The sequence below is a fragment of the Passer domesticus genome, chromosome 2 (genome assembly GCF_036417665.1).
Source record: "Passer domesticus isolate bPasDom1 chromosome 2, bPasDom1.hap1, whole genome shotgun sequence".
In the NCBI taxonomy this organism is placed as follows: domain Eukaryota; kingdom Metazoa; phylum Chordata; class Aves; order Passeriformes; family Passeridae; genus Passer; species Passer domesticus.
Genome location: NC_087475.1, coordinates 111,547,887 through 111,571,467, shown reverse-complemented (window position 1 = coordinate 111,571,467; position 23,581 = coordinate 111,547,887). Strand labels below are relative to the sequence as shown.

Here is a 23,581-nt window from a genome sequence, read left to right as displayed (position 1 = left end):
TGTCGGCCGGGAGGGGCGGGCCCCGGCACGCGCAGCGCGCACGCGCGCGGCTCGCGCAGGCCCGGCCTGGCCCCGGCCCCTTCTCTCTGCCCTGCCACGTACGGGCGGCGGCGGCCGTGCGGGGCCGGACGGGGTGGCCGCACCGGCGGGACGGCGGAGGAGCCACGGTAAGAGAGCCGGGGCTGCCGCCGGGAGCAGCCGCGCGTGGGAGCGGCGGGAAGGAGGGGAGAGAGGGGCAGCTTTGGGCTTGGGACGGGCCGACCGCCCCCTCCTCCCGGCGCCGTCGTTCCCCGGTGCCAGCGGCGCTGCGGCCCCTGGCGGCGGGGCCGGGAGACCCCTCGCGTGCCCCCGGGCGCGGCCGAGGGAGGCGGAGAGCGCCCGCGGCCTCCGGGCCCCGGAGCGGGGGATCCCGGGGTCCTGCCGCTGCACGGCCGGGTGTTTCCTGGGCCACCCAGCCCCTTTCCTTGGGGAGCCGCAAGAGCTGCCGGCTCCTCACTGCCAGGCTGTGATTTCTGTTCCCCTTTGGGCCGCGCCTGCCGTACGGGAGCTGGAGAAAAGCGAAAAGAGCTCTTCTCCCTTCTGCTCCCTCGCGTCACCCCCCCACCTGCCTTGGGAAAACTCATGGCTCTCTCTCTGGTGCCGTTTGGGAGGCTCTCCTGCTTGCTCGTGTTTCACTCTAACCCTTAACCCTGTTTTGACAGAAAAAATTGAAGCAGGAGTGTCTGTCCTTCCCTTGCTTGGGCAGGGCTGTTTTCCTCTGCTGCTGCGCAGAAGGGGTAGTGAAATGCAACGTGGTCATGGGATGCTGGCTTTAGATGGGATCCTGAAGTGGCTGGCCTAGATTGGGCAATCCCTGTCCACATGCACCACCTAGATTAGTGCATGATGTGAATGAAGAGTGAGCCGGGAGGGGAGGAAAAGTCTGTACCTGCGAAGTGCAAGTGCCACACCAGGAAGGTTAGAAAGATTTCAGTGTGATTCTTATGGATAGCAGTCTGTAGTCTGAAAGATGGAGACATAAATGTTTTTTGGTTGGTTCCTCCCCACCCCGGGAATGTAGACACTGATTTTGTTAAAAAGCTCATTAGTGTGCATTCTGGATGTGTGTAGAACTCTCTTAATGGAGTCATCCATTCAGCTGTGTCACAGTGAGGGAAAAAGCTTTAGTGCTGTGTAATTCAGCAATTTGAGTATTTCACATAGTTTTCTGTAACAGTTGCAAGCAGCTGCAGCGTTTAGAATCCGTGTCTTTAAATCTGGACACCTTCAAGCAGAATGGAGAACAGCTAGACCAAAAGAAGTGCATTTGTTCTCCTGCTACCTTTTCGTAGTCAGTGATGGACAGCAGGTTTCTGTGGGTGATGTGGGTAAATAAGGCATAGTAAATAAGGCCTTTGCTGGCACGAAGAAGTGAACAATACATTCAATCTGTTGAAAGGCCACCAAAATGTGTGTATGTTTAGGACTTAGAGGTGAGGTTCGGTTCTCACTGTTAACAGTTTCTGAGTAACATATAACATTTCTGAGTAACATTGTAACGCTGAAGAAGCAAAACCAGTGCCCAGATCTAATGCTTAAACAATGTGAGGGGAGTACTTAAATGAGGTTTTTGTTTCTGCCACTTTTAGAAGCATTATCTGTATTTGTCCAGTGCAGTAAGCTCACCTGGAGCTGTAGCAGGTCTGGGGTGAAAGGGGTGCTATCTTCATGCCTTGCTTATTTCATAAAACGTGAGTGAGGCATCAGCAAAGTAGTCTCTTCCTGTTCCCCTGCTTAGTGTGTCACAGCAGTCTCACTGTCGGGAGCAGGCACAACCCTTTTTAAATGGAAGCATTTCGAACCCAGGATGAGCTGCCAGCCTTTGAGGACCAGAGAGTGGCTTTGTGTCTTCTCTGGGGTTTGCTTATTCTCTGCCTTCATCCTGTATGTTCCAGTTTACTTCCACTTGAGTTGAAAGAGTTGAGCTGGGAAGCCCAGCTTTATGTGAATGAAGGGAAACCTACTTTTTTTTTTCCCTGGTTAGCAGTGAATCATCTAAAAATCAGATTTTTGAAATTGGCTGTGCCTGTGAAAGAGAGGAATTGCCAGGAGGGTACACCCATGGGGTCAAAAGGGTGGAGCCAGGGGGGTTCCCTATTGGACTGTTGCTAAATCATCTCCTGATCTTAGTCCTGCAAAGGAATACATTACTGTTAGGAATTACTACATGCCATTAGAAAATTAAAAAAAACCCTTCTATTACAAAATTTGAAATGTTGTTTGAGATCTCTTTTAGATGAATGCAAATTTTATGCAAATCTGATTGCTACATTATGGATAAAGCAAGGGTTTTTTATATTTGGTATGTTCACTAAGATGTTCTAAAGTGAAAGATGTGAGTTGTGTCATTCTAGGGAAGTGTGACTGTAAATGTTTACTTTCTGATGCAGCTTACTGTTCCCTGGCATTGACAGTGCATGGCGGCTTATCCTAACTCTGTCCTGAAGTGAGGTGGGAAAACTGTCCAATAATCCAGCATCACTAAACAGACAAGGTAATGATAACTGTTTATTTTTGGGAAGGAGATTAAAGGAAGCCTGTGGGTCGATACTGTTTTATTTTTTAATGCTTAAATTAGAAAAAATCCCAACAACCAACCAACTTGTGCAAAACCCTATGCTTTTAAATCTAATTTAAAGTTAATTAGGTTGGGTTGATGTGCCTGCAGTCAAGATCCCTATGTTGCAAAACCTGAATAATGCATTAGTGAGCATTAACAATACTATAAACCTCACAGTTTGATCACAGTGCCTCAGCAGCAAGGTGGCTGTGTTAATTGCTGATCCCTTTCCCTGCAGTTAGGCTGTATCCACCTGCCCAGTCTTACGTGTGATGAGGAGAGTGAGTTTTGTTCAATAATTGCTTGTATCTTTTTGGGCTAAACCAAGGGTTTTGCCTGAAATCTTTGCTTTGTATTAAGTTAATTACCAACATGCCCAGAAATTTAATTGCAGTCTAAAGATAGCATTATACTCCTATATTTTAATGCAAAATATTATCACTGAAACAGTAGAGTTAAATATATAGAGGTGCATCAAGGAATGTACTCAAGGCTTTAGCTGAGTGTCTTGTTTCTGGTAGGAGAGAATTTTCAGTGCAATATTTCAAAAATAGATTCAAAAATTCATTTTTCTCATAAGGCACTGTTTTATAACATCCTTAAAGATAAAAGAAAAATAGCTGCATATCTCTGAGAGTTCTTCTTGTGCAAGAGAATGAACAATGTCCTTGCTAGCATATGGCTTCAGAAATCTTGGGTTGGATATTGGCTGCTTATGTTTTAAGATCTCCAGTAATTGTATTTCAAATGTTAAGAAAACTCCTGCTTTAGTTGCTCCTCATTCCAGATCTGTTGTTTTGGCCCTGTCCAAAACAGTGAAAATAGGAGGGGACATTTGACTAACTACCTGGATCTCTTTTTGTGTTTTTTCCCCCCCCTTACTCATTTTTTGAGTAACTTCACTGTAATCTCAGATTTTTAAATGTAAAGCCTTTGTGTTTTTAAATGAGAGATGCTTATATACAAAGTGGTAATTTTAAAATTTTCTTTACTAAAATGTTAAAGATATAACAGAGGTATATGCTGTGTGCTGCTAGGACACAGGATGACTTTATTGCACTTTCTACTCAGTTGGAGCAGCTCTTAAAACACTGAGAGTAACAGACTGTTCTGACCATGTGTTGAGCCCAGCTAGTAGCTAATGTGTGGTCTATTGAGCTGCTTCTAAAAAAGTCTAAAATCTTGGTTAAAATATCCCAATCAAAGTTTTCAAAAATTAAAAAATTGTGCATCTTCTTTTCTGGAGAGGATCTCTCAGTGAGTTCTGATCATCCATGTGATAAAACCAATGTTTAGCTCTGCACTTACTGTTCAGAAAATAATACATGATTCAGCTTGATCCCCTTAGTAAAGCTACCTTAGAGCCTGAAATCTTTGAGATATTTGTTCTGGCAGTCTTTTCTTAAATGAAAAAAAAAAAGTAATTTATTCTTTTTCCTAATGGAGGGGGCATGTAAAAGTAATTGAATTAGGTGATAATGTAAAGCTTCAGAACTGTCATCAGATGGATTAAAATAACTAACAGTTCAGTTTTCTGAAATGTTCTTAATGTTTTGCTGCTAACAGGTGTGCAGGTGATAAGGAATCCACCATGAATGGGCAGCTGGACTTAAGTGGGAAGCTGATCATCAAAGCTCAGCTTGGGGAAGATATCAGGAGAATCCCTATTCATAATGAAGATATCACCTATGATGAGTTGGTGCTAATGATGCAAAGAGTTTTTAGAGGAAAACTTCTGAGCAATGATGAAGTCACAATAAAATATAAAGATGAAGGTAAGGTTTAATTACTACTGTTGAGGTTTAATTACTACTGTTGAGGTTTAATTGGCTACTGTTGCTCTGATATGGATATCAATAGATAGAAACTTTGACATTCACCTTTTAGAATTGTCCAATCTCATGGGCAAATGCAAGTGATTTCTTGTGAAATCTTTTTGATCAGACAATAGAAGCTGTATTTTGTTATCTCCTGTTATGCTCTCTTAATAGCATTTCCTCCATTTCTTTCATGAAATATTTCCTCAATTTTTCTCTCTGAAAGTGAACTTTTTGCTGTTGCAAGAAGTCGATTGCAGGTTTCTCTTGTGTTCATTCATTTAATCTTTTTTTTGGTGTGTTTTCAGTGGTTTTGAAGGTGTAAAGAGAATAAACATGTATGACCTAACACAAGTTCTTATAAGACTGAAAACTTGATCTATGTGATAGTAATTCTTGATTGTTTTCTCCATCAGTAAAGATTAGAAATATAACTTCTAATACATTATTTCAAGTTAAAATTATCTTTCCTCTCTGGAACCCTTTGATCTGTTGCACATTGGTTGTTCCAAAGAAAATATTGATCATTAATGTTAAAACAAACATAACCTTAAGGACTTCCACAGATTGAGGAGTGAATGAGGAGAGCCCTATTTGAGATGCATGGAGACAGAAAGTTGTGATTGGAGGGCTTTTCCTCTTTGAATGTCAGTGGAGCATGGATAAGCTACTTGATTTGGGACATAGGGATAGTGTTCATAAAATGAAACTTGGAATGAAGTGATAAAATCCAAAGTCTCTTAAAGACTGATGATTATGCTGTTGCACAGTAAAAAGTGCCATGTTACTGAAGCATTCAGGTTCATTTCTCTTTATGGCCCTAGGAAACTTTAGTGCTCCCTAAAATGTCTACTTTTGTTCATATATCTAAGCAATAAAATTTCAGTTTGAATAACCCTGAGGCTTGTTTTTTTTGAGATGTTGCTTATCAAATTTGTAAGTAGTGTACGTCTTGGGTCTTGACCAATATTTTGGGTCTTGATCTCTGTTGAGAGGGAGCTCAGTGGATTTGTGGTGGTTTTGTACCACATTTTTTTTCTTTATGAAATAAGAAAGGTGAAAGGAGATGGGATGCTTTTTCATTAGATTAAATCAAGTCAGTTACTTCGTTTTTTTTGCATTCTTATCTGTGCTTTAAGTATGGCCATTTGGGCGTTTTGGTGTACACTACTCTGTTTTATTCAAAATAAGATAATGATGTATGATGGAGACAGTAATTAGAGTTCAGTTCTTTGTTGTCTTTTACAGTCTAGAGACCTCCTGCTTTCACTTATAGTTTTCTTTGTCTCAGAATTGTATTTGTTTTGCATGGCCAGGTTTTGGTAGTGGGGGGGCTACAGGGGAGGTCAAAGCCAGGCAGTTCCAGGACAGACATGCTTGGCCTTAGCTGGCCAAGACTGAATCAGTCAGATATATGTGGTAACATTTTTAAAAGGGAAAAAAAAAGTTATGGCACAGATGTAGTTTTGGCCAGAGAAGAGAGGAGCAAGGATAAGTGAGAGGAATAGCTCTGCAGACACCAAGGTCAGAGGAGAGAAGGAGGGGCAGGAAGTGCTCCAGGCAGCAGAGCAGAGATTCCACTGCAGCCCATGGTGCTGACCATAGTGAGGCAGAATGTGCTCGTGGATGTCCATGGAAGTGCAGCCTGTGGAGGAACCTTACACCAGAGCAGCTGGATGCCTGAGAAGAGGCTGTGCCCCCGTGGGAGGCTTGTGCTGAAACAGGTTCCTGGCAGGACCCATGGAGAGAGGAGCCCATGCTCAAGCAGGTTTCCTGGTAGGACTTGTGACCTGTGGGGGCCCCATGCTGGAGCAGGTTGTTCTGGAAGGACTGCACCCAATAGAAGAGTGACCCACGCTGGAGCAGTTCCTGGAGAGCTGTTGCCAAGAGGATGCACTCACACTGGGGAAGTTTGTGGAGGACTCTCCCATGGGAGGGACCCCAAGCTGGAGCAGAGGAAGGACTTCTCTGCCTGAGCAGTGGCAGAAACCATAAGCTTCACTCCTTGTGCCTCTGCACCACTAGGGGAGGAAGAGATAGAGCTGGGAAGGAAGGAGGGGTTGAAAGGTGAATTATCCTGCTCTGATTTTGACTGGTAATAAATTCAGTTCATCTTGCCAAGCTGAATCTGTTTTGCCCATGAGGGTAATTGATTTGTGATCTCTCCCTTTTCTTATCTCATGTCTTGTCCTTTGTTCTCTGTCCTGGCCACTTGTGGAGGGGAGTGATGGAGTGGCTTTGGTGGGTACCTGGCATCCAGCCAGGGTTAACCCACCACACACAATGTACTGCTATTCCACTATTCAGTGTGTGTTATGCTAGCTGATCAGCACTGCTGTAAACAAATAAATGTTCTTGCTATCAGAATTAGTTGCAAGTGATCAAGGAAGAGGTTGACAAGTTTGCTTGTCATGTGAGAGTTGTTATATCCTTAACTTCATTTCAGCTAAGCTTAGATTCTTCTTTAAATCTATTTCAGTCATTAGATGCATTGGAATAGATACATTTTAGTTATTTCTGTTTTGTTACTTATCTCTGCAGACCTGCAGGAATGCTTGTCTGGATCTGTTATGAGGAGATACCTTAAACTGGTCTAAGGATGTCCACTACTTCCATAGCCTCCATCTGTGTCTTCTCGGAATTCTTATGCACAGTCTTTCAGTGTTCAAAGAATGTTTCATCTACCCCTCCACATTCCTGCAATACATTTAGGTTATGTGGTGCTTTTATTAATTACCAGAGAGAAGAAGGCTCAGGTTGAATGCTGCTTTGTGAAGTCAAGTTTTATATTCAAGCTTTCAAACTCCTGAGCTAAGGAAATTGCTCTGCTAGATGTGGAACAATTTTCATGTGCTATTTAAAGTTTTTGCACACACAAAACCCAATGTCAGCTAAAAAACCTCAACCCCAAACAAACTAGTGAGGACTGTCATCAGTGAATTTGTATGAATCAAAGGGTAAAATTCCATCTTAAACACACCATGTCACTGAGTTACACATGCTAAAAGGCTCTATAGAGCCAATAACAGGAACTTTACTTTTTTTTAAGTTATGCTTGAATTTAAAACAGGGTGTAATGTGAGACTGGCCATTTTGCTCTTGTTCATTACCTTGTAATAGAAGATTGTTACTCATGCTGCATGTATTCAAGCTGCTGTGCTAGTCAGTAATCTCTCAGCCTTTGGTAAATTTACTAGAGTGAAGGAAAACTACATTTTGATGTAGTGTGGTTTTTTGATTATGTAGGATTTTGTGGTTTTTGTTTTTTCAAGAATGGACTAAATGAGAAATAAAAGCGTGGATAAGTCTAATAGATAATGAAGCTTAGCAGATGAGGAAACAGCTGGCAGGGTGAAAGAATGAGTCAGATTTCTAATGTCATGAGGGTTGGAATACATCATGGTGATGCAGCATTAATGCTGAAATAGCTTGCAGCCCAGTGGTTAGTTTAAGGGAGTCACTAGTTTATAGAAAGAAAAAAGTTATAATTGGCATAGCAGAGAATGTGGTGCATGGGAAATTGTAGAGAGGGAAAGCAGTGTCCGTTGTGAAAATGAGAAAGATCTATTCCTAAAATAACAAGATTAAAAAGGAAAATAAAGGAAAGTATGTCTTATTTTTCAACAGAAAATAATTAACATTGTGTAATTCTATCCATGTCATGGTAACAGGAATTAAGCTTCATTGGCATTCCTTAAGATGAAGAGGTTTTTTTGCTATATCTAATATACTTAAATTGTCAGGCTTGACATATACCTTATGAACCCTACCTTATACTCTACTTCAGTAATAATTTGATAGCTGTCATTAGGAATCATGGAACTGACTTTATGCATCTAACAAGATTCTGTACTTGGTACTTCTCAGCCTTTTTTTTTCTGCTGACAATTTACAACAGAAAATTTGTTCATTATTCTTAATGCCTTCAACCTGAAGGTTAAAATAGGTGAGGGGGAATTAGGATGGAATGATCCCAGTTCTTTTGGGTGGCATTAATCCATGTAAGCCATGGGTATTGATGTGCATTTTCATTTCACTGTGCAGGATAGACTGTTTAGAACATGCATCTTTGTTCAGGCAGTGAATCTGACTGTTCACTGGTATGACAGAAGAGCACCAAAGGATGGTTTGCCAATGTTGTGGATTACTAAGAGAAGTAATTATAATTTATTGTGTTACAATCATAATAAGGAATAGAAGGGCTTTGTGTTAAGACACCGGTGGATTTTATTATCAGTGTTTAGGAAAGGTTACTGAAAAGCTGGAGAAAGTGTTGAGTGGGAGGGAGCACACACCTCATCACACCCCTCTTTACCGCCAAAGCAAAAAGAAAAGATCTGTTTAACTTTGGTAAAGTCTGATTGACCACTGAATGTGAGCAATTTGCAGTAGCACCAGATGGCAGCAGTCAGAAATTGCAGTTTGGGAGGTTGAACATGAGTTTTGGCCAGGAGGGCAATGTGTCACTGGAGCAGGCTGCCTGGTGGGGTTTGGAGCCCTTGCTTCTGGAGACTTTCCAGTCTCTACTCAGAGAATCCATGGCTGATACTCCTATCAACAGATGTCTTTTGAGATTCTGAAAGTGAAAGAACATAAAAAATCTTGGGGGGCAACACTATTTCTTTCAGGAAAACTTGAAAATTATTTTATATGGCAAGGCTTTATTAGTGTTTGTAACTTCATTTTGTTAGAAAGCACCTTCTTTGAACACTGACAGGCACTGTGAGGTGTTATTAATAGTACTTAAGAAAACCTTGCTTTGCAGAGGTGTGACTTGTAGTCAGGGATGACAAAATTAGAATAAGTAGTTCTTCAAATTCTGAGCTGTTTTCTACTTGATATCATGTGTTTTATTACTATTCATACTGAAGCATTAATTTATTTGAAAATTTTAACCATAACTTAGATATAGTTTGCCCTTGTCACCAATGTGTAAGGAATTTATATACACTCAGAATTTTTAGGCAGTAATCTGTAGTGTAAAACATGTTCCTGTGTCTGTCCACAGAGCCCTGTTGCTACAGTGTTTTGTGGAGGAGTCTGGGCAGCCTGGACATGGCTTTGTTCCAAGCTGTGTGACATTTATCTAAACACTGTTGCTTTTGGAGGTGAAACTTCACTCGATGGTGTTTCACCTCAGTTATGAAACTGCTCAGGCAGGAAGTGTTCCTGCTATTTCTTGTGCCAGTGCACGTTTTCCTGATAATGTGCTCTCATTCTTTCCTTTGTACTGCTTAGCTTGGGCTGATTTAAGCTGGGAATAACCTGTTGAACATGTTAAACACCAGGAAATCTGTCCTGCCAAAGACAATAGTCTTGTTTTAGTTGTGGTTTTGTTGAGTAAGCAAAGATGTCAACATAGCTTTCCTTGACTCAAATATCATGAGAGACCAGACTTAATGGGAACTTGGTATCACTTTTGAGGATTAATACGATTAAAAGTGATCAGTACTTCATGCATAGCCCTTTGTAGCTTAAGAGTAAATGATCCCATCCAGTTCTAATATAGTTCCTGGGACAGATGGCAATGTGTAAATTCATTAGGATCCTCTGACATGTGACATGGAAGAAATCCATGCCTAAGAGTTGTGACTTTGTGTAAAATTCCTGTTTGAGAGAAGTTTTCTTCTAACTATTTTGGCGTCTTTGTGTCTTCATACTTACTTGTGTGTTAAAGCTTTGCTGTTCACACATGAACTTTGTTTTTCAGCAAGGGAATGATAATAGTCTTGCAACTCATGTTCTGAATAAATACCTGAGGAAGTGTTCTAGACATTTGAAATTTTATTTTTATTTTTAAAAATTTAATGGGGTTTGGCTTGTGCCATTGTTTTGACTCTTGTCTGTTCATTAACAGCATGGTTCTGGAGCTGCTTGGCATAGCCATTTCACTTTTAACTGGTAGCATCATTTTTCCTGGTGTTGGACTTTATGAACTCTTAGCTCTAATATTTCATCTTGTATGTAAACATAAAAGAAAGATGGACTATATGAAACATCAAAGGGCTAATGTCAGAAGACTCCCTTTGGGAGCCATGCATGTTTCTGTCTTACCTTCTGTGCACAATTTCTCTGCACACTGATTCTTGCACTAAAATAATAAACATTTTTTTCTAGTGAATTCAAAATCAAATAGGAAGGTTATTTTTGAGTAATGGAGGAACACTTCTCTCCTAGTCATAGGCTGTGATTTTAATGTAACTTTTTCTTGTTCTTTTCAGATGGAGATCTTATAACAATTTTTGATAGCTCAGATCTCTCCTTTGCAATTCAATGCAGTAGGATACTTAAGCTGACATTGTTTGGTAAGTACAGAAGGCTATATTTTTTCTATTTCTTTTAAATAATATTTATTAAAAGTCAGGCAGTGGACTTCACTGAGAGGTACAAAATACTTTAAATTGTCACCTCAGAAGGTGAAGAAAATGCAATCAGTAAGTTGGTACTATTAATACATAATACCTGTTTTCTCTTGATGTTTTTCATAAGACTTCCAAACTTAATGGAAATGGTAACTACTGCTTTTTTACACTTGCTCAAAGTGTAAAAAGCATTTAAGTATTTGGCATGTGTGCATATGCGTGTGATCAGTGGTGCTTTCTTCCTTAGTGCTCTTTTCCATGTTCTTTTCTGCTCTAGCATTTGTGGGGTTTTCTTCACAGGTGCCTGAGAATTTGAAGCTGACACTTACCTCACGGTGGTACACTGCTCCAGACTAGTGTTAGTTGCTTGGATTTGAATAGATCTTAATGTTTATCCTTTAGCCTTTGTGTAAAAGTTCTTTATTTTCAAACTAGCATAGGTAACTTAATGTGCAGTTCCAAGCCTTTAACTTGGACACTGACCTTCCTTATGAATTGCAGCAGGGTTGTGTGGACTGTGTTAGTTCTAAAGGGACACTTTCCGAACCACTGCATCATTCAGGGTATATTCAGGGAAATGAGTAAACAATGCAGACACTCGCTGTGGACTTTGATATTTTTTAGCTTTTGCTGAACTGAGATTGTATGAAAGGAACAGTAAGCTCTAGAATGAGTTCAGTCTGTGTGGACTAAATTTTGTCACTTTAAACTCGGCAAAGGATGCTGATGCTACAAGCAAGTAAAAGTTGGAATTTTTTTGGTCATCTTAAGCTGGATGTTACTACAGTCTTAAGTTTATCTAATTGCTGTTTTGCAGTGAACGGACAACCAAGACCCCTAGAATCTAACCAGGTGAAGTACCTGCGCCGAGAGCTGATAGAACTTCGCAATAAAGTCAATCGTTTATTGGACTGTTTAGAGCCGCCAGCGGAACCAGGACTTTCCACCAATCTGCCCGAGAGTGGTAGGCAGCATGGCAAAGAGTTTGATTTGCAGAGTGGTGTGCTGTTTAACAAAGTGAAAGATGGATCATTTTTAATTCTTGCTTGATGGCTCAGAACTTAATTTTTAATGCTTTAGTTATTTCAGAGGCAGAATTTTTGTTTGATGTATCTGGTGTAAAGCCCTGAACTAACTTAGGAATTGAAACTTCCCAGAGTCCAAGGTTTTGTTGCAATCTATGAAAACACTGTAACTAACACCCGTGAACTCCAGCAATGTCTTGAGAGGGCTTTTAGCCAAATTAATACCTTGTTGTTGCTGAAGAGTTCTTGCTCGCAGTTGAGTAGTCCCTCTGCTTACTTTGGGCTAGCTCTGGTGCTTATCTTGTGTTGCTAAGCAAGTTTGATTCACTAAAACAGTAAGAAGTGAATTCAGCAAAAATTATATCCACTTTTTTTGCCAGGTTAGGAAATTGAATCCACACATTTTGCGCTCAGACCAGCATCAGAGCTGTCTCAGGGTAAGCAGCACGAGGGTGCAGGTAGGGGTGGGAAAGGATTTTTGGGGGAGGGCAAAATGGGAAAGAAAGTCTTATTCTCACAGTTTTGAGGTATTTATCACCTAGCTTAGGGCAGTTGTACTGCAAATATTGTATCTCTGTGTGTTTAACTACAGAGTTTAGGTAAGCTGAACACAGAAAATAATGACACAAAGTCATGAAGTACAGTGCTCTGAGTAAAGAGGTGAACTGAGAACATCAGGCTGCCTTTTAGGAAATGTTGCTTTTGTATTTGCACTTTGAAATTTACTGCTTTTGTTGCTTAAAATAATCCCAGCCCTGTTCCTATAATACGTGCAATTAGTAATTTCAGTGGAATACCATGGATGCTGGTTACAAACTATTTGGAAGGAGGTTAGAGTGATGGTCTAAGAATGTAAACAAAACTAGCCAGTTTGTATCTATCTGTAGTTGTTTACTTTTAACAGAAAATGTATCACTATTAGGTAAGGCATTTCTGAGCAATTCAGCTACATGTATAGTTGCAAAGATCTCAACTTCACCTGTCAGTTTAGGAAAGATTAGTGGAGAAGGGTAGAGTACAAACCAGAAACTGCAGATGATAAAACACCATAAGTTGGAACTATGCTGTATGTTTTCCCAATTTTGGATTCTTTGTGGCCAATTCATTTGTTTGAAACAGGAGCTTTGTGGCTTTGAATTTCAGAACTGGTGATACATGATATTGATAGTGCACAGTGTTAGTGTATCTTTAAGTAACTGTGAAAGAAACCTAAGCTTTGTGATCCATCCCAGGTTCAGATACATCAGTGATTCTTCACTGCTATCCTAACACGCACATTTCAACAGTTGAATCTGTGAGGCGCCCCAGCTGTGCGATGTTGCGATTGCTGCAGTGCGATGTGTGTGTGTGCTGGTGTTTCAGTTCTGGAGAGCTGGTAACCGGGCGTTTTGCTTTGTAGATGCTGTAGATGGTAGGGACGAAAAGCCTGCTGCTGCTGACGCTAATGTTAAGCCATCCACTCAAGTTATAGCAGCGAGCATGTCTGCATTCGATCCGCTAAAGAACCAGGATGAAATCAGCAAGAATGTCATGTCAGCCTTTGGCTTGACAGATGATCAGGTGTCAGGTAAGGATGTGGCTGGTGAAAAGGAAAGCTAAACCTGTTCATAATCAATTGCTCCAGTTTTGATTTGTAACAAAGCATTTGTTTGTTGGATGTATTAAGCTGTGTTCTGTGTTCACTGTGTCTTTTCAGAATTCTAAAACTTGCTATGTTAAGGTGTTGTGTCTGTGTGCTAACGTTTGTATACAAAATATTGAAATTCTGCTGTTGATTGTGTTTTAGGGTGGAGTACAAAACAGCTTCATTTTTTTAAAATTTGAATTACTTAAAGCTATTGTGTTGACTAACTTGTTATCTGCCAGTGGTAGTAGAACTCACTGTTCTCTGCTTTAAGGTTTGATCTTGCAGTTCATGTTTTTGGCTTGTGCTTCTGCAGTTTGGGTCATTCAGAATGTGTTGTATGATCCCAGCTTTTCTCTCTTTCATTTTAGAAGTCGTTTAGAATCAACGTTTTCACAGTTAACAGAAAGGAATAACATACTGCTCTGAATTATACTTATTTTTGAGGAGCTGTAGGACTGCTGGCCCTAGTAATAGAATGCTAAGCATATGAAAACTGACTATGCTAAACTGAATGCTGTCAACTTGAGACAGGATAACTGAAGCTAGAAAAGCAATGTAGAACGTGATAAGGAGTGTGATGCAGAACTTAGGGAAGTGATTTTGCACAGAACCTGTGTGGGCCTGGCAAGGTTTAATGGTTCATTGAAACATGAGAATGAAACTGCTGTTAGCTAACAGGTTTTGCTGTGTAATCCCATCTCCAGAGCAAGTGAGTTTATATGATGTGTGAAGTAATGATACAGATGAGCAAACCAGGAGGAACTTGAGGTCGTTCCTCCAGTATGCCTGCCATGGCAGAAGTGTGGAGTAAAAGTAATAGATCTGCACTGTGTGATTGTGACTGTACAGGATCTAAAGTTGTACCCACAGACAGTGGTTGACTTCAGTGTGAAGTACAGGTCTGTGGACCAGGCCTATTGTGTGATCTCCTCCTCCATGCCACATTTTGGGTATTGTCACAGCATGGTTCTTTCACAAACCAGATGGTAGTTAAAAACTTGCAGTGGGCTATCTGAACAAGTAAGCAGTAGCAAGTGAAGCACAACTGGCAGAAAATGGGAGTTAATTTTTGAATGAGTGGTTTTGATCAGTGATATTTCAATATTTGTGTCTCCATAATTCTTCTGAGAGTGTGAAATTGCTTGACCGTTCTTTGAATGTGCAAAGAACTCCACAGAGGACATTTAAACACGGTATAAGAAATCCCATTTCTGAAGCTGTAATCCTGCAGTTATGTATATAAACGCGAGTCAAGTGGTAGGCAGATGTAGTTAACTTTCCCCTAATAAGGTTAATATGAAAACACAATGAGGGACTTGTTGGATGCATATTTATATTGTGTAAATATAACTATCTTAAAATTGCAGATGTACTGGCAGCAGTTCTAGCACTTGTGCTTAACTTAAAGTGTGTATTTGAAAGTAGTGTCTCTTAGCATTCATACAGGTGCAAAGATCCAGGTTTAAGCTCCCTTGTTTCTAACAAAATACTTTGCATTAAATTGTAGTATATTCACATGTGTGTTTCAGAACTTCTTACTAATGTAGAGAAAATCTGAATTCCCAGTTTCCATGGTGTCTTTGGGTGTCAGCTGGAATATTTTCAGAATTAGCAGAGCAGACAATTGCTTTTAGACTAAAGCCTGCCATATCCTGTCTTGGAGTGTGATTTTAACACCTCTTTGGAGGTTTTCGGTTCACGTGCTATTTGTGGCCTGGTCCATGTGTTTCACAGTAAGACGCTAATCCATTTGGATAGTTCCATGCAACCTTTTACCTTTCCTCCAGATAAGAAAAAATAGGTAAGTACATGTTGTGTCCAAACATGGCAACTCCTCAGTGTATGTACGTTTAAGGTTAACACTTGAAGCTGAAAAAATATGCTGTCATCAAGGGTTTTATCTCTCAAATGAGTCAGGTTCCTCAGAAGAATGAAATCTGAGTGACCTGGAGAGAGATGGAAAATTCTGCCCCCTCTGCCTGCCCCCACCCAGTATTTTCAAATGAAAGTTTAGGTGTGTAAATATACACTTAATTTTAGCTTAAGTATGACACACATGTAAATCTGAAGTGGAAAAAATTATAAAAAACATTGCAAGGGAGGGATCTTGTATTAGAATTTTTTAATTCTAACTTGTTGTTCATTTCATATACTGTATTTTGGTTTTGCTCCTCTAGGACCACCCAGTGCCCCTGCCGAGGAGCGATCAGGAACGCCGGACAGCATCGCTTCCTCCTCCTCTGCAGCTCATCCCCCTGGGGTTCAGGCACAGCAGCCACCCTACGCCAGCACGCAGCCACAGACGGGGCAGGTGGAAGGTAAGCAGGGTGCTTTTCTGCTGTCCAGGATGTGAAGGATGTTGTCTGATTGTGCCTTGAATCGGCAGACCCAAAGTGGATACCAGACTGCAAATGGATGTGTGCCCCTAGGCAGAACAGCTTTTGTCCTTGCTGCCCGCGCTGGTCTGTACAGAATCAGCAGGTGGAGCAGTGGCTCTGTTTGAAAGGAGAGGGCTGTAACACGAGAGAATTTTCAGGCTACTGTTTTCTGCTTGCGTCTGTGCTCGTGTCATACACTGCGTGTTGTGTCAAGCTTTCACTCAACTATCAGTTTGTGGACTTGTCTTCTATGTATTAAAACAGTTGTTTACTCACCGTTTCTAACAGATTGGAGCTAGTATTTCATTGCTTCCTTTTTGTGTGTGGCTCTGTGCTAGTCAAGTGAAACCCTGTAACCATCTTAAATGCATGGTGGTTCCTTATAACTCCCGAGAGCTCAGCTGGCTATCTTTTAGTTAGGACCTTAACTCTGGTATTCAGATTTGTTTGCACTATGCCCTTAAAAATGTTTTTTAACTTCTCAAAATTTACATATTCTGAGGTTTCCTATATTTGGGCATCCTTTCTTCTGGTGCTATTTTGTAAGTGTGTTGAGCCTTCAGACCTTCAATTTCTGGATTAAACTGTCTGTGAAATAACCTGCTTTGTTACTTCTTCCTCCGTATGAAGAATAATATAAAATTGTTTCTGTGCTGGTGTAGGCACAAGTGAGAGCCCCCTGATGCTTGCTTTACTGATGCTCAGACCAAGTGTGAGATAGTGATCACAGTATCTATAGTCATTTGGATTGTCTTGCCTGAAGGGAAAAAGTAATATTTTGATCAAGCACAGCATTTGAACAGCTGGTACTTGTATATATTTAAAGAGGTATGAATACTGCTGGTTGAAGTGGGGCTTAAGAAACACGTCTTTTGCTGCTTTCAACCTTTTCTTGCTTATTAGTCAAGTGTTATAACATAGCAAGAGACAAATTTGTGGCTTAAAGATAGAGCAGTTTGGTGTTTATGTATAAAATTTACTTTTGCAAAAAAGGGCTCCAGGTTCTTCTGTTGGCAGCCAGAAAACTTAATGTTCAGAAACCATATTCTCAGCTACTGAACTTGCATTTTATGAGTTTAATTTTTTTTACTTTAGTTTAATACAGTAAGGTAAGAAGTTTTTAAGTGTTGCTGTTAAACTGGAACTGAAACAGAGAAGTGAAGCACTTAAAAGCACTAGCAACACTAGCTTGGAATCCTCTATGGCAGCTAACACTAGGGAAGGGGAAAAGTATTTGTTTCATTAAAACTCATCTTACTTGGGGAGAAGATGTTATCTAGGCTCATGTATCAGAGTAGATGTAGTGATTTTTCTAAACTGTGGTCAAGGAAAGTATAGTGCAACAGTACCAATTATAATGGGTTTGATCTGTAGTTTTATTATTGCTACTGCAATCTTTTAAGTATTGATTATATTTTCTTCACTCTGTGGTTCAGTCTTTGGGAAGAGATCAGAAGTAACTTTAGTCCTTGTTCATTAGAAATTAGAAATACATTGCTTATGCTGTGCGTGGTATGTATGTGGTAAACAGCAGTCTCTCCCCAAAGCTGGGTAATGTAAGTGCAATCAATTTTATTCCAGAGTGTTCCAAGACTTTTCTTTGAAACATGGAGTAGTTTTCTGTACTTCACTGAGGTTTGATAGGACCTCAGTCCAGTGGTAATTAGGGGGCTTGTGCTGTCCCCACAGAGCCATAACCCAGCCAGAACTTTGGATAGGTTTTGATTGTTAGGTTTTTAACAGGATGGACTCACATAAATGGTACTGCTGGTGAACAGCAGGTTTGGTTAGAAACTAGTTTTGAAACTTGGAAATTATTAGCTCTCTTCATAAAAAACCCAAAACTCCCCAAGCTCTGCTTCCCCCACACGCTTTCTCAGTATTTTGAAGATATGAGTAAACTGGTGATGCCAATCATGTATCAGTCATTCTGGTGTATCAGGGCTTATTAATGGCTTTCTCTCCCAGTAAATGCCATGATGATTATGATTGGTTATTAGGTTGTTACCTGTGAATATCAAGTGCTGGTACTACTGAAGGGCTGCCTCCCTTGAGAAGTTTTCAGCATTCACTAATTTGAATTAAATCAGTCCAGCAAAGATGTTCTGGTACAGTGCTGTGTCTTGTGGCCTCTGCTTTTCTATCACTAAATTCAGTCCTGAGCACACACAAGAAGCAGTTATATACAGATGTGGATGCTTTTTTAGTCTTTGCTGAAATACATGTGAAATCTCAGTCCCATAAGCACTTTGATTTTCTAGGGTAAAGACTGTTGTGTGGATATATGTAAATGGTCTGTATTCTGAATCAGACTAAAAGTCTTTTTTCAGTGCATAGGAACAATGGTAAATACTGGCAGACCTTTCACTGCAATAAGCACTGCTAAGTACAAAACCAGACATCAATGCTGTAGCTCATCTAGTTTTCAGAATAAAAATGCAGGGAGGGAAAAGAGTCTGTGTCTGAGGACTCAGAGTATCCCTGCCTGTATTCATGGCTATAAATTAAGAATGTTTTCTTAAATGGCATTGGAACACCTCTCTGTTCCTCAATAACACCTCGGCCCTGGAGAAGACAGCAAGCCTTCTCAGAAACCTTTAGTAAAACTCTGTGCTGTTTCTTTGCTATCCCTTTACCTGGGATTTCCAGCAGGGGCCACTGTGGTCTCTCTGTTAGCCTGTAGGGAACTATCCCAAGATAGGCAGCCTGCGGATTATTCTCCCAGAACTTCCCCATGTCAAATGAGCTTCAGAAAGAGAACTTTCTGAGTTTCTAATTCTTAATTATCAAGCTAACAGGCTTAAGTTCTCTTCAAGCCTTGTGTTTTTCACTCTCATCATCCTACAATAATTGCACACAAATAATATTTTCAGTGACTGCATCAGTATGAAGTATTCTAAACACCTTATTGTGAATATAAAATACTGTTACTTTCAGATGCAAGTAATACAGATAAAAGAAGAAATAAGGAGTTACTTTAAAGCAGTGTGGACAGGGATCTGTCTGGAAGAACTTGGAGCAGAGTTGAGTTGATTTTGTCTCTGTGCAGCTCCGAACATAGAGTTTACAGTCTATTTATACAGTCTGCTGATCTTTGCAGAATGAATAATAGTACAGTAACACTTCATAATAGTAAAGTTTCCATGTCTGCTTCAGTTCAGCTGAGCTTTAGTTTTGGCAGATAATTGATTTTGTTCTTTGACTGTGACTTTCTAGATTGAAAAACAGCAGAAGCATAAAGCCTCAACAGGACCCATAGGTTGTGTAAACAAATATTCTGCATCTTCTGGCCAAGAAATTGAAAACAGTGAATGTAGGAAAAATAAGCATTGGCTTGGACTGCCAAGCTTAAGAATATATGGTTTTATTTTTGCTTTGGGTGTATACTGCTGGGTCTCTTAAGAAAACTTAGCAGTGCTAGGAGACTGATGTCTTGTCTGGAAATTGTGGTCAGGATAAATAATGTACCACTTGCTTACAGTACTTGGTTGCAGAAATGCTCTTAAAAAGCTAATCTAAACAGACAATCTAAGGACATGTTTAACTTTAGAAGTACTTTAATTTACAGTGTAAGTTCTTGAGCAGTTATGAAGATGTTTAAAGATTCCTGGTCTGTTACCCACCAGAGCAGTGCTGACTAAGGTGCATAGATGTGCAATAGTAAGCCTCACATAACTCTAGATAAACTTCATTTAGTCAGAACAGCGTCTTTCAGAAACTAAAATCTGTACTTTGATGTCACTGGGTTTGTTTCTGTGATGTTGAACTGTCAGGGTATCGTTCACTGTAATGCACCAGGGTACTGGGCTTCATCGAACTGCATTTTTAATCCCTAGGTCAGATGTATCAGCAGTACCAGCAGCCTGGTTACCCTGCTCAGCAGCCGCAGGCTCAGCCCCAGCAGCAGTACGGCGTGCAGTACCCAGGTAAGCAGCTCTGCAACAGCAGCTCAGCTGCAGGACCTCTCCTGCAGTGCCCGACCTGTCAAGCTTCAGTTCCTGACCCTGTGGGGCAGGTCAGGGTGCTGAGCTGCCCAGATACCTGTGTTCCTTATGGGAACTGGCACAATTCAGAAATAGCCAGGAAGGGAGTGCTGTAGCCTTTTATGTTGTTAATATGTAGTCAAAGTTCAGTCCAACTTGATTATGAGCAAAGGCAGAGCTCGTCACTAATCAGCAGAATGCCGTGTTAAAAAGGCAGGCCAAATGAATCACCTGAAGGGTGAGCAGCCTTCAGGATTATATTCTGAAGTCATAGGATTCTAGCAAGTAAGTGACTAAACATCCCAATTTAGCTTCCTTAAATATCAAAGGTGTCTAAAGATGGCCCCTATTTCTTGCCTCTAGAATTATCTCTGTGTCCAAAATTTACTGTTGCAAACACTGTAGTTGTCATTCAGTAAATCCTTGGCTAACAGACGTACTGTAAAAACCCAGAGAAACTTTTAAGTGATAGTTTTTCTTTTTTAGTTTTTGATTTTGCTGATATCTTAAGTAAGGTGCCAATAGACTTTCAGCAGTAGAATATTTTAGTGTACTAGAGGTTTATGTGCAGTGAAATATGAAAAGCTGGCTTTGGTGTATACCCAAAATAAACCTGACATCAGAGCTTTCAGTTCCTTTAGGAGCAGTTGGTATCTAGGAATGCATAGTATATGCTAGGAATGATAATCCAGATGAGGTTTAGGGATGAACCTGTAAAAATTCAATTGCAACAAATTGCATTTTGCTTAATAATTTTAGAAAATGATACTAAGCATTTATTTCTTGTTTTAAAAAAATCCTCCTTAAACTAAACAAAAGACACCCATTAAGTGACTCAGAGCCAGTGTGACCTTTTCTGGGTGCACAGTGGGAATGCATCACTTTTTATGTAGATGAGAAGATTTGCAGAGCTCACGAAGAAATTCCATGCTTAGCTTGGATAAGAACCCTAGAATACTTGGACTAAACGTTTTGTGCCTCAGACCTTGTTCCTGTGCACTGTGTGAGAGCTCGTTAGTTTGAGTGTCTAATGGTATCTTGTTCTCTGCAGATTTCTCTCCCCCACATTTGTAATTATAATACAGAGACAGATGTATTGAGGTATAATTTCAGAAGTAGCAAGCCAGTAGAAGTAGTAGAAGGGTCTGTCTGCCACTCTAGGCTTAAAAACTGAGTGGGGAAACAAAGGACTTCCAATCTGCTTTCTAGACATATCCTACCATGGTCTAATCCATTATTTTACTGATGTTCCTGTGAAAACTGTAGTGCAATGTGAATTTTGCTTTCCAACATCATTGTCAAGTATGAATGAAATGCCACCAGAAACTTACTGGGCACCTCTGTTTGTTATAACTTAGTTCACAATTAATCTTCAGAAACAGAGTTTGCTTTGAGGACCTCTTGACAGCAACCTTTGGAGATGTTGAGTCATAGGATCTTTTTGTTTGTGTTGCTTTAGTTCTCATGAGTATTGTCTCCTTTCAAACCCATGTCTCCCCAAGAGCAAGATACCTTCCCACTCTTGTAGATCTACTAGGCAACAGTGGCTATTTATACATGAGTGTAAAAATGGACCCTTCAGAGGTTTGCCTCATGAGTAAATTTTGATCCCAGTTTCAAGGTGAGTTTACTGCAGTGCATTCTTACCCTTACTCTTTCCATTTAGGGCTGTGCACTTTTAATAATTTGTGTGTCTGGTGTTTAATGCTGACAGGATTCCAGTCACTGGAGAGGTTTCATTGCAAGTAGCTGCAGGTGTGTTTCACAATGGATAAAAGTAGCTATTTCTTCATGAAAGGACTTTGTTCCATTTTAAAATTTCTAAGAAGAGATATTCCCTTTGGAAGCTAGTGTTATACAGGAAAATCAAATTTGGAACCTGTGTAAATGGAAGTTTTGTGCTGAAGTGTTCTGTTATACATAACCTTTTCGTATTTAATGCTAAAGAACTGAAAACACCTATGATTTCACCAATGATTTTTAATATAAAATCCTGAGAGTATTGTCAAGACAGTTTAATTTGGAGATTTTATTTGGGAAAAGGATTGAATTTTGCCTCATTTGCCAATGAAGGCTTTTGGTTTTTTTTGCGTGATATAAAGGAAAAGACTACCTGCCTTTTTTTTTTATTTATTTCTTGTCAGTCACAGGAAAACTGTTTTATGGTAACTGTTGTCAGTGTGCTGTGCTGCCGCGGTGTGCACCAAAACCCCGGCCGTGCGCTTATGTGAAAGGCAGGAAAACTCGCAGCTCACGCTTGGTTTGCCTTTTCTGTGCTTCCTGCATCGTTTTGCATTTGTCACTGTGAACATTGGGAACGAAAGGTCTTTCTGCAGGCACCCAGGGCTCCTTAGTGTCTCTCACGCCGCCTTGCTCTCTGCCTTTCCAGCAGGCTACAGCCAGCAGCAGCCGCCGTCGCAGCAAGCGCAGCAGTTCCCGGCCTACAGCCAGGCGGGTGCCCCGGCCCCGGCCGCCGCCTTCCCGGGGCAGGCGCAGCAGCTGCCGGCGCAGCAGCCGCAGCAGTACCCGGCGGGCAGCTTCCCCCCGCAGCCCTACACCACGCAGGCCTCCCAGCCCGCCGCCTACAGCGGTTCCCAGGCGGCCCCGGGCACCTTCCAGCCGCGGCCCGGCTTCACCCCGCCGCCCGGCAGCACCATGACCCCCCCGCCCAGCGGGCCCAACCCCTACGCCCGCAGCCGTCCCCCTTTCGGGCCGCAGGGTTACACCCAGCCCGGGCCCGGCTACCGCTAAGGAGGTGCCCCGAAGACAGCTGCTGACACGTGCGATTCCATCCCGACAGACTCCAGAATTTTTAATTGAGATTCCAAAACTGTAATGAGGCAAAACGATAGCTGTTAATTAAATTCTGCTGGGGGGAGGGAAATTACCAAATCTTTCCTGCTTTAAATTGTATTCGCTTCCTAGTTTAATTTGGGGCTGGGTGGTTTTTGGAAAACACTACTTAAATGTCTGTAAAGTGATTGACATTCTAGCTTGCCTTGTCTGAAGGATATGAAGATACTAGTTGGAGGTTTAGCCCACTTATCAGGCTTGTTTTTACTAATACCATGATGTACTAAATTAGATTCATTCTGGAGGTCAAACTAGATATGATGTATTATAAATTGTAATGCTCACATGGAAAAACTAATAAAAACCCTGAATCTATTCAGTGCCTGATCTTGATTTTAGAAGTTAGGTAACACTGAACAAGACAGCTGTGCTAAGACCAGTGTGCGTGCTGGGTGCAAAGACTTTGTGGTGAAGAGGAGCAGTGCTGGGGTCTGTAGGGGGAGAGGCAGATTTCTGGGTGTGTAAATGGAGAGGTGCTGGGACTGCAGATGGCTTTCACAGCAGGGAGTGGTTTTGTGCTGTCTGCCGTCATTAATTATCAAGTGACTTTTTACCAAATGGTTAGAAACCAATCCATAAAATCTTAAAGCCTCTTATCAATTTTGTTTTAACAAGTTGTGGGAGAGAATTAATTTATTACTTGAAAATTTAAGCCAACTGGGTAACTTTAAAAAGAGCTCTTAAAAAAACTCCAACTTTCCACAGGTTCTTTGCCACCCAGAAGAACTTGGGAGTGCAATCCTAATGACTCAATTTTGAGCCAAGAAAAAGCAGATCAAGAGCTGTAATGAAGTCAGTAGACCACATTACAGCAGAGGGCAAAACATTCTCCCAGTTAATATTTTCCATTTTGCAGGTTCTAGGAATATGTAAAACTAAGTGGGGAATAAAAAAAATGAGCTGGAGCAAGCTGCTTGAGCTCTCCTAAAGACAAATT

At 40.9% G+C, this 23,581-nt stretch overlaps 1 protein-coding gene across 4 annotated transcripts; it reads left to right on the top strand.

Moving 5' to 3' along the window:
* Positions 1–26: 26 nt before the first annotated feature.
* On the top strand, positions 27–22,959 carry TFG (trafficking from ER to golgi regulator). Of its 4 annotated transcripts, none has more exons than XM_064410735.1 (9): positions 27–167; positions 2,430–2,533; positions 4,166–4,374; positions 10,638–10,721; positions 11,596–11,742; positions 13,203–13,370; positions 15,608–15,748; positions 19,645–19,734; positions 22,184–22,959. In XM_064410735.1, the coding sequence occupies exons 3-9, from the start codon at positions 4,191–4,193 to the stop codon at positions 22,540–22,542; spliced, it is 1,173 nt and encodes a 390-aa protein (XP_064266805.1). In that variant the 5' UTR covers positions 27–167; positions 2,430–2,533; positions 4,166–4,190; the 3' UTR covers positions 22,543–22,959. The 4 variants fall into 4 exon arrangements, with proteins under 4 accessions (XP_064266805.1, XP_064266803.1, XP_064266806.1 ...); XM_064410733.1 differs by having other exon boundaries at positions 22,181–22,959; XM_064410734.1 differs by lacking the exon at positions 27–167 and adding an exon at positions 935–957 and having other exon boundaries at positions 22,181–22,959.
* Positions 22,960–23,581: the final 622 nt, after the last annotated feature.